General features: G+C 41.2%; 1 protein-coding gene across 1 annotated transcript in view; it reads right to left on the bottom strand.

The window, feature by feature from the left end:
- LOC148507539 (uncharacterized) overlaps window positions 1-12,778 on the bottom strand; it is a 662,982-nt gene that overhangs the window by 554,518 nt on the left and 95,686 nt on the right. Inside the window, exon 26 of the mRNA XM_088445856.1 lies at window positions 8,312-8,524. Coding sequence (XP_088301982.1) covers window positions 8,312-8,524 — 213 coding nt within the window. The remainder of the gene's footprint in view (window positions 1-8,311; window positions 8,525-12,778) is intronic.

Raw genomic sequence — 12,778 nt, 5'->3', positions numbered from 1 at the left:
CTGTGAGTGGGCGGAGTTATGATGCAGCGAGTTGTAACTGGCTTGCCGCAGCTGCTTGTGTTTGGCTGCCAGTCCGCGAACCGTGATTGGCTCACAGCCAGTGCCAAATTTAAACAGGTGCCGCACCCGATTGTTTGCGCTGTCAGCAGCCCGTCCATTAAAGATAGTGGCGGCATCCGGTTTCGCCCACAGAGTGGTGTGTGCCCTGTGCGGCGGGCAATGACCTCACTGCCCTGAGGGTGCTGCTTCTATGGTTGGTAATCAAGTTGGAGTTGTAACTTTATGTAGAAATGATGAAGGGCAGACTAGATGGGCCAAGTTTTTTTTATCTGCCGTCAAAGTCTATGTTTCCATGTTTCTATGTAAGGAATACCAAGTTTTCTTAGTTACCATTGTACTGTTCATCAGCAGTCCCTATGCTCAAAAATACTGCATTCTAATGAGGTGATGAGTGTTGCCTTCAAAATAGTCAATTCCATTCGTGCAAGAAGCTTACAAAAAAGCCAGTTTTGAACGTTTACTTGAAGAATGTGAAGCTGACCGTGGTGACCACTTGTTGCATACTGACAAAAGATGGCTAAGCTGTGCAAAATTTTTAAACAGATTCAGAGATCTTATGCCTGAAATAAAAATATTTTTGACCGCCAAAGGGGAATCATATCCTCAAATGAATGACAAAGAGTCGATATTGAACCTTGCGTTTCTTTGTGACATTACTGAAAAGTTGAACCAGATTTAGAACTTCGAGGAAAACACAAAACTATAATTGAAAACATTCAAAGTCAAATTGTCACTATTCACACTGCAATTAAAACGAGGCAATGTACAAAATGTCAACAATTTAGGAGTGGAGTGTACTGACGGTCATAAAAGTAGTTTCAAAAATAAGGTGAGCAGTTACTATGTTACTAAACAAATTTAAGAGGTAGTTGGAGGACTTCTCAAAAATAGAAGTTTTGACATTTATCTTATTTTCATTTAAAGATAACATCAACGTGTTAAACACAGCCAGAATAATAGGATAGTTCATAGAAACTGACCCAGTGAAGGTTGAAGATGAAATGTTGAAATTAAGCTGTGATCTTTTTCTGAAATGAAAGGCTTCCAATCAAAGCAGTTTTGGGAATTTACTTCGTACAGAAAAATATCCTAATATGTGGAGAGTTGCAGCTTATCTAACTTCATTTTTTATTTCCACTTATTTGTGTGAATCCTTATTTTCTTCAATGAATTTAATTAAGATGTACTCATTTGACAAAATCCCATTTGACATTATGTTTGAGAGTTGCAATAAGCTCTTAGGAGCCTCAGTACAACAAACGTGCTGCAGATATGCAATGCCAAGTTTAGAGTAAAAAAAAAATAGCGTTCCATTTTGATTTATGAATATGTCTTAGTAAATGTTTTAATAAATGTGTACTTGCTGTATTTATTTCCATTATTTTACTTATTTAAACACTTACACTATCTAGTTGAAATGTAACTCTAAATAAATATTTATTGAAGTTTACATTTTGCTTTGTTTATTACTTGGATATTAGTTACACAATAGGCCAACAACATTATTTTCGGCAGTGAGTAATGGAGCGTACACACGGTCAGATTTGTCAGACTTGTCAGATTTGTCAGATGAACGACTGAACGATTAAACGATTTGAACGATTTGGACGATTTGACCAAAGTTTTGAACGATTTGAACGATTTGAACGATTGAACGATTTTTAACTGCATTAAAATGAATGGAATCGTCCAAGTCTGACTGCAAACCCATCAGATGTCAGATATCGTTATCTGACAAACGGGAACGCGCATCGTTGATCGTCCATCGTTCAGGCATGTCAGATATGAACGATTTTTCATCAGATATGAACGACTGAACGATTTTTAAATCGTTATCGTCCATATCTGAAGAAAAAATCTGATCGTGTGTATGCACCATAACTCTAACTACACCTGTGGTGTATGGGGTAAACACACCCACGTTGCTCTAGCCACACCCACACAGCACTGATCACAGCTCCTTTCCTACTCAGTATAGGCTCTTGAACATTTGTAGTCACAGGCCCATGTGGCCCTTCATCCGGCCCTGAATCTATGACTGAAGGGCCTAGTATTCTGTTATTTACACAATGATTTTGTATACTTCCATTGTTAAGTAAGAATGCATCAATTCAATTAGTTACTAATACTCATTGTACATGCACTATTCCTGTAAATTCTAAGGATATTAGAAGACACAGAGGAGTAGCATACAGTCCATGGAATTCCGGGGTGGGGATGCAGTTCATATCCCGGCTGTTGGGGTGGCGGCACTCAGAATACCGGAGCCAAAATCCCGACACCAGCCAGAATCCCGGCGCCAGCATTCCGACGGTAAGTATTGGTGTTAGGGGGAGGGTTAAGATTAGGTGTTAGGCACTAGGGGGAGAGTTAGGCTGTGGGGGGAGGAGTTAGATTTAGGCTGCGGGAAGGGAGGGTTAGGGTTAGGCCACGGGAGGAGGGTTAGGTTTAGGGGTAGTAGTAGGGGTAGGGTTAGGATACTTACCTGCACATATCGGTATCCCAAACCTGCCGGCATCGGGTTTCTGACCGCCGGGATCCTAAATGCCGGCGCCCCGTACCCAACCCCCGGGCTTGACTTAGTATCCGGAATAATCTGGAATAATTTACTATATTGGGTACATTACCTCTTTCAATATGCACACATAAATATTTTAGATAATATTAATAGTTTTTATTTATTATTATTTCGTTTTTTTCTAAATACCAAAACATACCCATATTGTTTAATGTAAATAGCTGCTATTTCCTGTAGACTGGTACAGTAGCTGATGCAACAGATCCTGTGACCCTGGAGCTGTCAGTCAGTACTTTAGGACACCACCATTTTTTCTACACTTGTCGCACTCAGGGACGTATTCAATTAGCCGCGATAAGCCATTTTTGGCGAAAACTTCTCACCGGTGATATTATTTCGCCAGGCGAAAACTTATCCCCATATTCAATTCCAAAGACTTTTCACCTATGCGGAAAGTCAATGCATTGGTATAGGCGAAAAAGATTTGCCTATGAACAGGGGTCGAAAAAAAGTGCAGAATTGCGGTTTTGGGGTGCACACTTCTGAAAAAACCCCAGCACCCTTGGGACAGTCCCCCAAAGGTAAACTGCATAAAAAAAAACAGTTTTAAAAAACTTTAGAACACCCCAAAAAAGTGCTTTTGTTTTGGGGGTGCAAAAAACAAAGTTGGGGTTCAAAGTTAAAAACTATCTAAATAGACTCCAGGGGGGTCCCCATGTATGCCCCAGGTGTTTTTTTTATTGCTGGTGCTTGCGGCAGGTAGATTTTTTATGTTTTATAAAACTTCACTTTAAGAAGTTTAAAATATGCTAGCACCCATTTTCATGTACCCCAATTTTGATGGGTCTACTTATTTTCACCAAAAAAAACCTGCAAAATGATATTCTTCTCCACTTATGCAAAGACGCTAAATAGCTGCTATTGAGATCATTTAAGTACCCCAAATACCTTCAGCAGGGCTATTTGGGAAGATCTATAGTGATCCCCAATGTCAGTGCATCTTTTGGGGGGTGTCAGGCTGATTTCCCCAAAACTGACAGCACTTTTCGCCTGTTTGAGTATCGCCGTGTCCCGTTTTCGCATAGTTTGGAATTGAATTGGGCCAAAGCGGTGGTGCGCTCGGAAAGACTTTTCGCCAAAAACACGCGATGTAGGTGGCAAGTCCGGGAGGCAAAACGTAGCCGACTTTTGCTGCTAATTGAATATGTCCCTTAGTAGAGGCTCTGACTATGAGACGATTCTTCACGTACCAGTTCCTTAAGGCTCATGCTACAAATGGTAGCACACTGTGTGACATTAGAGGTTAGAGATGCTGTAATTTAACCTGCCATGTCAAGTGCAGGACCAGAGTAATGTATAATTGTCATGTCCTAATGTCAAAACGCTCTAATTATACAACTATTACTTGCAATGATAGGGCAATGTCCATGCATGTCTATTATAAAATAATAACACAGAGAGGACATTATTAGCTTAGTAAGCCTTTGTCTGTGTGTCTACCCAATATTAGAATACACTTGTACGTTTGGTTTATTCAAATACAATTTTATTATAAGGGGAATAAAAAAAAACGTAAAGTAAAATTTTCACATTTTCTGAACACTTTGGATCTAATTTATCACCGATCGCAACTGCGATTACACACGCAGATGGACGATTGTTGTGCAGTGTGCATGCATCGCAGTGCACCTGCGTGAAGGCTCCACTGCGATCAGTCTGCGATTGCAGTGACTACATAGATTCTTTGTAGAGTGATTGACAGGAAGTACCGTTTGGGGGTGGTGACAGGGGTTAGTCAGCGAAACGCAGGCATGCCAGTGCATTTGAACGCTGTTACAGGGGCGTGCATAAATTAGCCATTGTGATGCCATTCACAGCTTGGGCTTTCACTGCTTGCGATGAGGTTAGCAATTTATGAGTAAAGTCAGACCTTGTGCAAGTGTGTGTGAGGCTCCAGTGGTACTCAATGTTACCGATGGTTTTGCAGTCTTGCTAAGCATTACGGATGTGTGTAAGGTGAAGTGGGCGTCCTTAAGTTAGGCCGACGGCAATGCGATAGCATTCATTAGCTTATTTTCGCAGTGGGACTGCGTGTGAAATTGCAGCTACGGTCGCAATAGCGATCCGTAATGAATCAGGCCCTTTGTTACATGACAATTTCAATGAGATTTAAATAATATACTGTACATATATTATTGGTCATCATTGTTACGCATTTAGTAGTGTTTAGCATAGTGAGGTATATAATATTTCAGGCTGACTGCACATGCATGTTAATTTCATTATTATTTTTTACCAGTTATTTATATAGTACATACATATTCTGCAGCACTTTACTAATGTGCATAAACGTAAATATCTCACTGCATGCAATTATTACAGGATATGTGCTAGAGGCACCATCGCTCCCCCTCAGGCCTTGTTTCTGGCTAGCAGGGTTCCTGGAACGGCACCCTACAGCCAGTGCCGCCCGAAGCATCCTTTGGACGTTACAGAGGCACACCATGCACTCAGAGGGTCCTGAGGATGCACAAGGCAGTGCTTGCGGCCCTGCTCCCTCTACGTGACATCATGACATCATACGCTTAGGGAGCGGGGCCAGCACAGGAAGCGCTAACATATAATGACATATTGATATATTCCATTGTTAAACAGATGCAGGAAGATTGTGATGTAAAACACACCATGTCACAATAGTTAGCATTATTACCTTACAGTCTGAGTTGGATTCATAGGTCCAATTTCAACCAGGGCCCTATCTATGTAGAGTCTAAGTTCTCCCTGTGCTTGCATGAGTTTCCTCACAGTGCTCTGATTACATACTATTCAAATACATACTAGCAGGTTGATTGGCTTCTGTAAAATGGAGTGGTGTGTTTTATGGAGTTTAGCCTATAAGCTCCAATAGGACAAGGATTGTGATTTCATAGAAGTGTAACTGAGCCAAGATGGCCGCCTTAGTAATAATGTAAAGTGCTCTGCTCCTATTGAGAGTAAGGTACTACGTATATAAATAAATATTAATATGTCTGAAATGAGGATTACACATCCAACTTGTTATAAACTTGTGCCACCTGAAATTTTCCCCGAGTGAAACCCACATTTAAAAACAGCCAACTAAAACTAATGTAAGGTGAATTGCTTCTTTAAATGTATTGAGATAATCCAATATTATTGAAAACAGTTTACTCATACTTGTGGTTATTATATGGCTATACTATGACTGTATTATCATCAAAGGCAAAGACACTTTCATACGATCTGTCTGAGATGCTGAATGGTCAGCTTTAAAACCCAGTTACATATAGGGAACAGCATTTCGCATGCAGCCACAAGCATGTATTTCTGTGGTCCTGAACTCTTTAATGCGCAACATTGTTTCTACTGACTGATATTCTCAATCATAAACACAGATTGCTAGTGAATAGGCCTATGATATACAAGCCTCTTGTGTGCTTTAATAGGAAACAGATTATTGTGGTGTTACCATTCACATCTATATATATATATATTGAAGAATTCAGCGCAGTGACATTTGATTTAATTAGTCTGCTGTTAGATAGAAGCCTTCATCTGGCTTGGTTCACTTGCTGCATGGTTTTTTCGATATTTGACAGTTTTCTATTGCTTCTGAGTAACTATTTCCAGATACCAACGCTGGGATTAACGGTTTTATTCCGTTTACTGTGTAGGTCCTGAACTCTTTGTCATTTTAGTGAAGCCACGACAAACCCGATGGTTCTTCTAATCTATTACTCCCAGACAGTTAACACCGGCTGGCAGGTCATAGATAGCCAAGACATTACGTAAAACCAAATATTCATATTTAATTTGTAGTAATAAAAATATGGTTAAAAGTGGGCATAAGCATGGCTAGCCTGATTTCCTCATATGACAGCAGATGATTTCATTCGATCTCATGATAAAGCCTGCACATTGATGCCTTACTCCCCTTATACTGCAATGTTTTTAAATATCCTACATAGAGCCTATTTATCTCCCCATAGGAGTTTCTTGATAGGATCCTCGCCAAATTCAAATTGTTGTAAATGTGGAGCTCAATCAGCAGATTTGTATCATTGCATTTGGGCATGCCCCATTATTCGTGGTTTTTGGCTTCAAGCACATGCCTACGCTATTGCTAATTTGGTCAATTATGTTCCTTTTATGCCGGAATGAGCCTTGTTTGGTATAATTCCCCCCAATATTTGCATTACTCAAGGTAGCAGACGCCTTTTATTGGCATTAAGTGCAGCGGCATGTAAGGCTGTTTTACAAACCTGGATAAACCCCTCCCACTCTCACTTTGGGCTCTATTTTTGACTAAAATAAAGTGAAAAGGGTGTTTTCACACCCTTTTCACATTATTTTAGTATCACCTATAGTTATTACAGGGCAATTGGAGTAGAATTCGTAAAATTCTACTCCAACCCCTAAGTATCACTTATTTTTAGTAAAGCAGATCGCATTTCCCATAATTGTAATGGGAAATGTGTTCCGACCAGAGTTACTAAAAATAAAATGTGAAAAAATATCGGGGAAAGCCCTGTGATAATAACGCCACCTGGAGGTGGCGTTATCCAGGGTCTTCCCCGGTTACCGGCCTCCTGCCCTGCTCTAACGGGGAGAGCAGAGCCGGGAGTCGGTCCCAGTAATCACCTGACTCCAGGGACCGGTGATCGGGCCTCCGGGGATGACTCCCCTCCGGTCAGCTGGTCTCCCATAGTGCACTGCTGCCCGGTCATCAGGTGATCGGGCCCCAATGCAGTATGGGAGATCACCTGACCGGAGGAATGGAGAATATCACCAAAGGCCTGGAACATGCAGGTAAGTGTAATTAAGGGAGAGGGGGGTTGCGGGGGATCCGTGATTGCGGGGGCGGGGCTTAGCGCCATGGGGGTAGCAGCGGCAACCGGTCGGCGCATGCGCGGGCACTTAATCACGGTATTTTTTGCGAAAATACCGTGATAAGGCTCCGAAGGGGATTTGCAGGGACAGAGCTTTATCGCAAGCTCTGTCCCTGTAAGGGATTTGTAGTAAATCCCTGTGATATTGCCTCGAATTCACTCGGTAATATCACACTACAATCTGCATTCAATATGCGGATTGTAGTAAATAGAGCCCTTTCTCTTTTTAAAGCCAAGTTACATTACTTGTTTATAATGAATTGGGTTGAAGTCATTTTAGATAAAGACCTTAAAGCTGAGAAATTCTTCCTTATGTGGGAAAGTTATATAGACACACTGTCTACCTCTATGCGTTCCCAAATCCATAATAGTCTACAGAACTCGTCCTGGTATCTGTTACAACTTGCAGCTAATGACCCTCTGATAAGATTGCAACATTGATATTTCTTTTCAATAACTTTTTATATGTACATTCGGTGGAGTGTGGGAGGCAGGGGGAATGGCGAGCTATCTAGTTTATTTATTTATATTTCTACTATGTCCTTACAATGATTTGTTGTACTATTCAAATTTTCTTATGTATGGCAATTATTCCACATGTAAATAGAACCTATTGGTTCTTCTCTTTGCTGTTCGGATAATAACATACATTTGCACTATTCTACAACTATTGTGATCATTGCATTTGTATTATTGTTCATTGTGATGTCTGTAAATGCGACACTTGATGCTTCAATAAAAAATTTGCTTAGAAAAAAAAGTGGGCATACAAATGACAGTCTATTAGCTGTAAAGATATATTAAAGTACAACTGGAGATACTTTACCCTGGTCACTATATCAGCTTCCTGTTGTATCCTGGGTCCCAGGCGTTGCTTGGCAAGCGACACTTTGGTCTTCATACTGTTCCAGCGTGCAGGCATGGTCTTATAGAGAACCTCACTGTCTGTGGGAAGAGCCATCTCATGCTTTCCTAAAAGAGTCACTGTCTTCTGTAACACTGTAAACTGCACCTCCATTTCCGCTTGCTTTGAGGAAACCTTATTTAATAGACAAACATCATTTATACTACATGTGTAATACATATATAATATATAATTTAACAGTTATAAACACAAGACATCAGAAAACAAGGATATTAACTGCTGAGCTTGAATCCAAAATCAGGCAAAGCTGTTAAAGACCAATATGTTACGAACACAATACTGGGGACAGTTAAGGCCCCCATACACGGCACGATATACGTGCCAATCCGACGGATGGGCACGATATAGGTGCTATATCGTGCCGTGTACGGGCACGATATCGTACCTGATATCGTGCTGTGCACTCCCGTGGATCGTACATCACATCCCCAGGTCTTCATGCAGAACCATCTGATCTGGGATGCGATGTACAACCCCATTCAGGTGAAGGAGGGGGAAGACAGCATATCGTGCGGTCTGCGGGAACCGCACGATTGCCGGCGGTGACAGCACGATCCGTCTACTGACAGATCGGCAGTCGCCATACAGGGTGCATCGCACCGTGTATAGGCACCTTTATTCTCGCTAACTAACCACAGACTATAGGGACACACAACATATTTATTTGTGTGCAAATGTTGCCATTTGTCCATCAAACACATACATATTGTAAGGGCATGCACCTTTTGTGCATTTAAGACCTGCCCTTGTATAAAAAGACAGTGCACAAACTTCTCTGAGATTGTGGATCCAAAAGGAAATGTATGCCTGTGCCCATTCCAGAGGGTACATGCTAATTTACCCAATTTCTGATGATCATGTCATTAGAAGTTGCAAACTTTGACAACCAAGCCATCTTTCTGATTAAATCCATTTGCTTATAAATGAACTAACGTAAAAGATTACTGCATTTGTCACAAAAAGTCATGTACATTCTAGGCCCATGTATTGGGTTTTTACAGTTTTTTTGTAAATGACAATAATTGAAAATGTAATGCCAAATATTATCCTGTAAACAATTAGCATTGATTACATTAACTTAACATTCTAAATAATGATTAACTTGACACTGTGGTTATACATTTAAGATTTAAATCTAGAGATAACTTGAATCACTTGAATCAAGTTTAAAGATCACATTTGTTATTCTGGCTGTAAGAGGTTCAAAAATTACCGCACAGATGTGCTGACATGCATCTATCCTCCATGCGCTACAAGTCGCGTTACACATAACATGTGAGTCCCGTGTGACTCGGTAGCACAATGTCTTTTCATACGACTTTTCCCTTCATTTGCATCTTATTCGCACAGTGATGCGACTAGGACACACAAGCAGCTTATGCTGATTAAAATGATATGCGACATGTCTATATTCTGAGTGCGACTACGGGTGTATCTGCATGCGAAACGCCGCTGACACTGTAACGTAGCATTTCGCATTCAGATACACCAACAGTCGCACGCAGAATATAGGCATGTCGCATATCATTTTAATCAGCAGATACTGCTTGTGCGTTTTATCTGCATTGCTGTGCGATTAAGACACAATTGAAGGGGAAAAGTCGCACGAAAAGACACTGCGCTACCAAGTCACACCACAGCATTGCTGTTTAACGAGCAAGGAGGCTAGATGTATGTGGGCACATCTGTAGGTATATTTAAATTATGTTTTTATTAGAAGTTAAGATATGAATAACTCTCTATGTGTCCAAGCACCAAAAATTTAATTGCAGTCTCAAAAGGACACAAAAGTTGCGCTTGTGTTATACTATGTGGAGTATTGTATTAAACAATATGCAGTGGGAAAATCAAATAGGTCATACAGTGCCACAAAAGCCTATGATGCAGGGCTAAAATCCTAGAGCTTGGACTTTAAGTATATTTGCTTGTCAGTCATGAGAACTGGCAACACACTCTATGAGGATGTATCTCTAATTAATGCATGCTGAGGGCAAAACTTGATGTATGACTGTACTAAAGGCCAGACAGTACTAATTGTAGTCACATCCAATTATGTTAAATAGATCACATTAACAACAACAAAACAGGTCAACGGAAAGGAACTCTTAAGTTATTGCCAGCAGGACTGATACCTAATTTGAATTATTATAATAAAAACAAACATGCCTTACTGAGCTGTAGTTCTCATGTTGTTATTGACACTTTGTTGTAGAAATACTAATTTAATATATAGAAAAAAATAGCTTTTGTTATCATTGAGATCGTCATGATATGTGTTTGTTGACATAACCTTTTAATTATATAAACTATGTATACACTATACATTATTATGACCAGCAAGTTAGTACTTTGCTGGGCTACCTTTTGCCATTTATTTATTTATTATCAGTTATTTATATAGCGCACACATATTCCGCAGCGCTTTACAGAGAATATTTGGCCATTCACATCTGTCCTGCCCCAGTGGAGCTTACAATCTCTATTCCCTACTACATGCTCACACACATACACACTTATGGTCAATTTTGAGGGGAGCCAATTAACCTGCCAGTATATTTTTGGAGTGTGGGAGGAAACTGGAGTACCCGGAGGAACCCCACGCAAGCACAGGGAGAATATACAAACTCCACACAGTTAGGGCCATGGTAGGAATTGAACCCATGACCTCATTGCTGTGAGGCAGTAACGCTAACCATTACACCGTCTGTGCCATTAATACATCTTGAATTCTTCTAAGTCTGGACTCTACTGTCAGCATGTTTCATTGGAAATACGTATTAGCCCAAATGTAATGCACTGCACCTCCATAATGTTGTCTTCTCCAGCCTGTCGTCATCCATGTTTTTGTGCTGTGTCTCCATATCCTCACCCTACCATCTGTATGGTGTAATTGCAAATGTGATTCATCTGACCACATGACCCATTCCCAATAATTTACTGAGCATTTCCTGTGTTCCTGAGCAAACTGGAACGTTTCATGCTGTTTGCAGCAGATATCAATGGTGTATGATAGTTTTGCAGTGGACCTGCGCACTCAGTGTAAATGGTAAGGGCTACTAATTTGTGTGCTGCTGCACTTATGGATGTCTGACTTCATCCGTTGTGGGTACAAAATTAGAGGGTTCAAGTGCTGCGCACAACCTATATCTATTTGAAAACTGGGAGGGCTAAAGATATAATAAATGTAAACGTAGCCAAAAGCTCTACCTAACCTTTATGATATTCATACACAATGTGTAGATTATTTAAGAAGTGATGCTAGACACAATAAATATAGATATGATGTTTTACTTAAATTCTGAAAATACATGCAATAATGTGCAACAGTATATATATAAAAATATCAATAGCAACTGTGAATCAGCACAATATGGTGGGTGCGCAATCCACCGTGTACCTGACTGTACACCCTGTGGTGGTCTGTGCAGTCCCAATATGAGAGATCACCAGTTGATCTTATGATACAGTAGGAATTGAAGGGGTTACTCCCATGTGCCAACCTGATACCTGTAACACACCTCTAAATATGTAGATGTAATAGCATCTATGGAATATGAGGATGAGAAACAGCGGCGTCCCGCTATTCTCAATAGGAGATACCACAATAGATTGTCCAAACGTCCTGTGTGTTGATAGTGTGCGTTGCCCGGGGTGATGCTGTGATGGTGCGGCGGTGGCTGGCTTCGGCTGGCAGCGGGGATCACTCTGTGCTGCGGTGCTCATGACCATGCAAACACGGACACTATCCCTGTTTCCAGAGTTAGGTCCGGGCGCGTGTCTGAGTGTGCCGGCAGGCAGTGAGAGGAAGTGAACAGCGGTCCTAGCTCTGGAGAGCCGGGAGCCGCGGACACTCCTCTCAACAGAGGATACTTACCCGGATGAGCTCTCAGTTGCCTTGTTGATCTGCTTGGGTGCATTGGGGCGCTTGATGCGGTCTCCTTTCAGCGGCGTTCTCGCGATGAAATGTTCAATTTACAAGTGGATACAGGTCTCAGGGCACTTTGAGTAAATGGATAAGTTCTGCGTGTTCTGTCACCAACGCGTTTCGACCTAGTTGGTCTTCCTCCGGGAGTATAAGATATCTCCACGCAGCCGACAGGAAGATCAACAAGGCAGAGAGCTGAGAGCACATCCGGGTAAGTATCCTCTGTTGAGAGGAGTGTCCGCGGCCCCCGGCTCTCCAGAGCAACGCACACTATCAACACACAGGACGTTTGGACGCTCTATTGAGGTATCTCCTATTGAGAATAGCGGGACGCCGCTGTTTCTCATCCTCATATTCCATAGATGCTATTACATCTACATATTTAGAGGTGTGTTACAGGTATCAGGTTGGCACATGGGAGTAACCCCTTCAATTCCTACTGT

The sequence above is a fragment of the Taudactylus pleione genome, unplaced genomic scaffold (genome assembly GCF_031769625.1).
Source record: "Taudactylus pleione unplaced genomic scaffold, aTauple2 ptg000391l, whole genome shotgun sequence".
NCBI classification, from domain to species: domain Eukaryota; kingdom Metazoa; phylum Chordata; class Amphibia; order Anura; family Myobatrachidae; genus Taudactylus; species Taudactylus pleione.
Note: the sequence above shows the minus strand (reverse complement) of the source record. Positions and strands in the feature narration are given on the sequence as shown.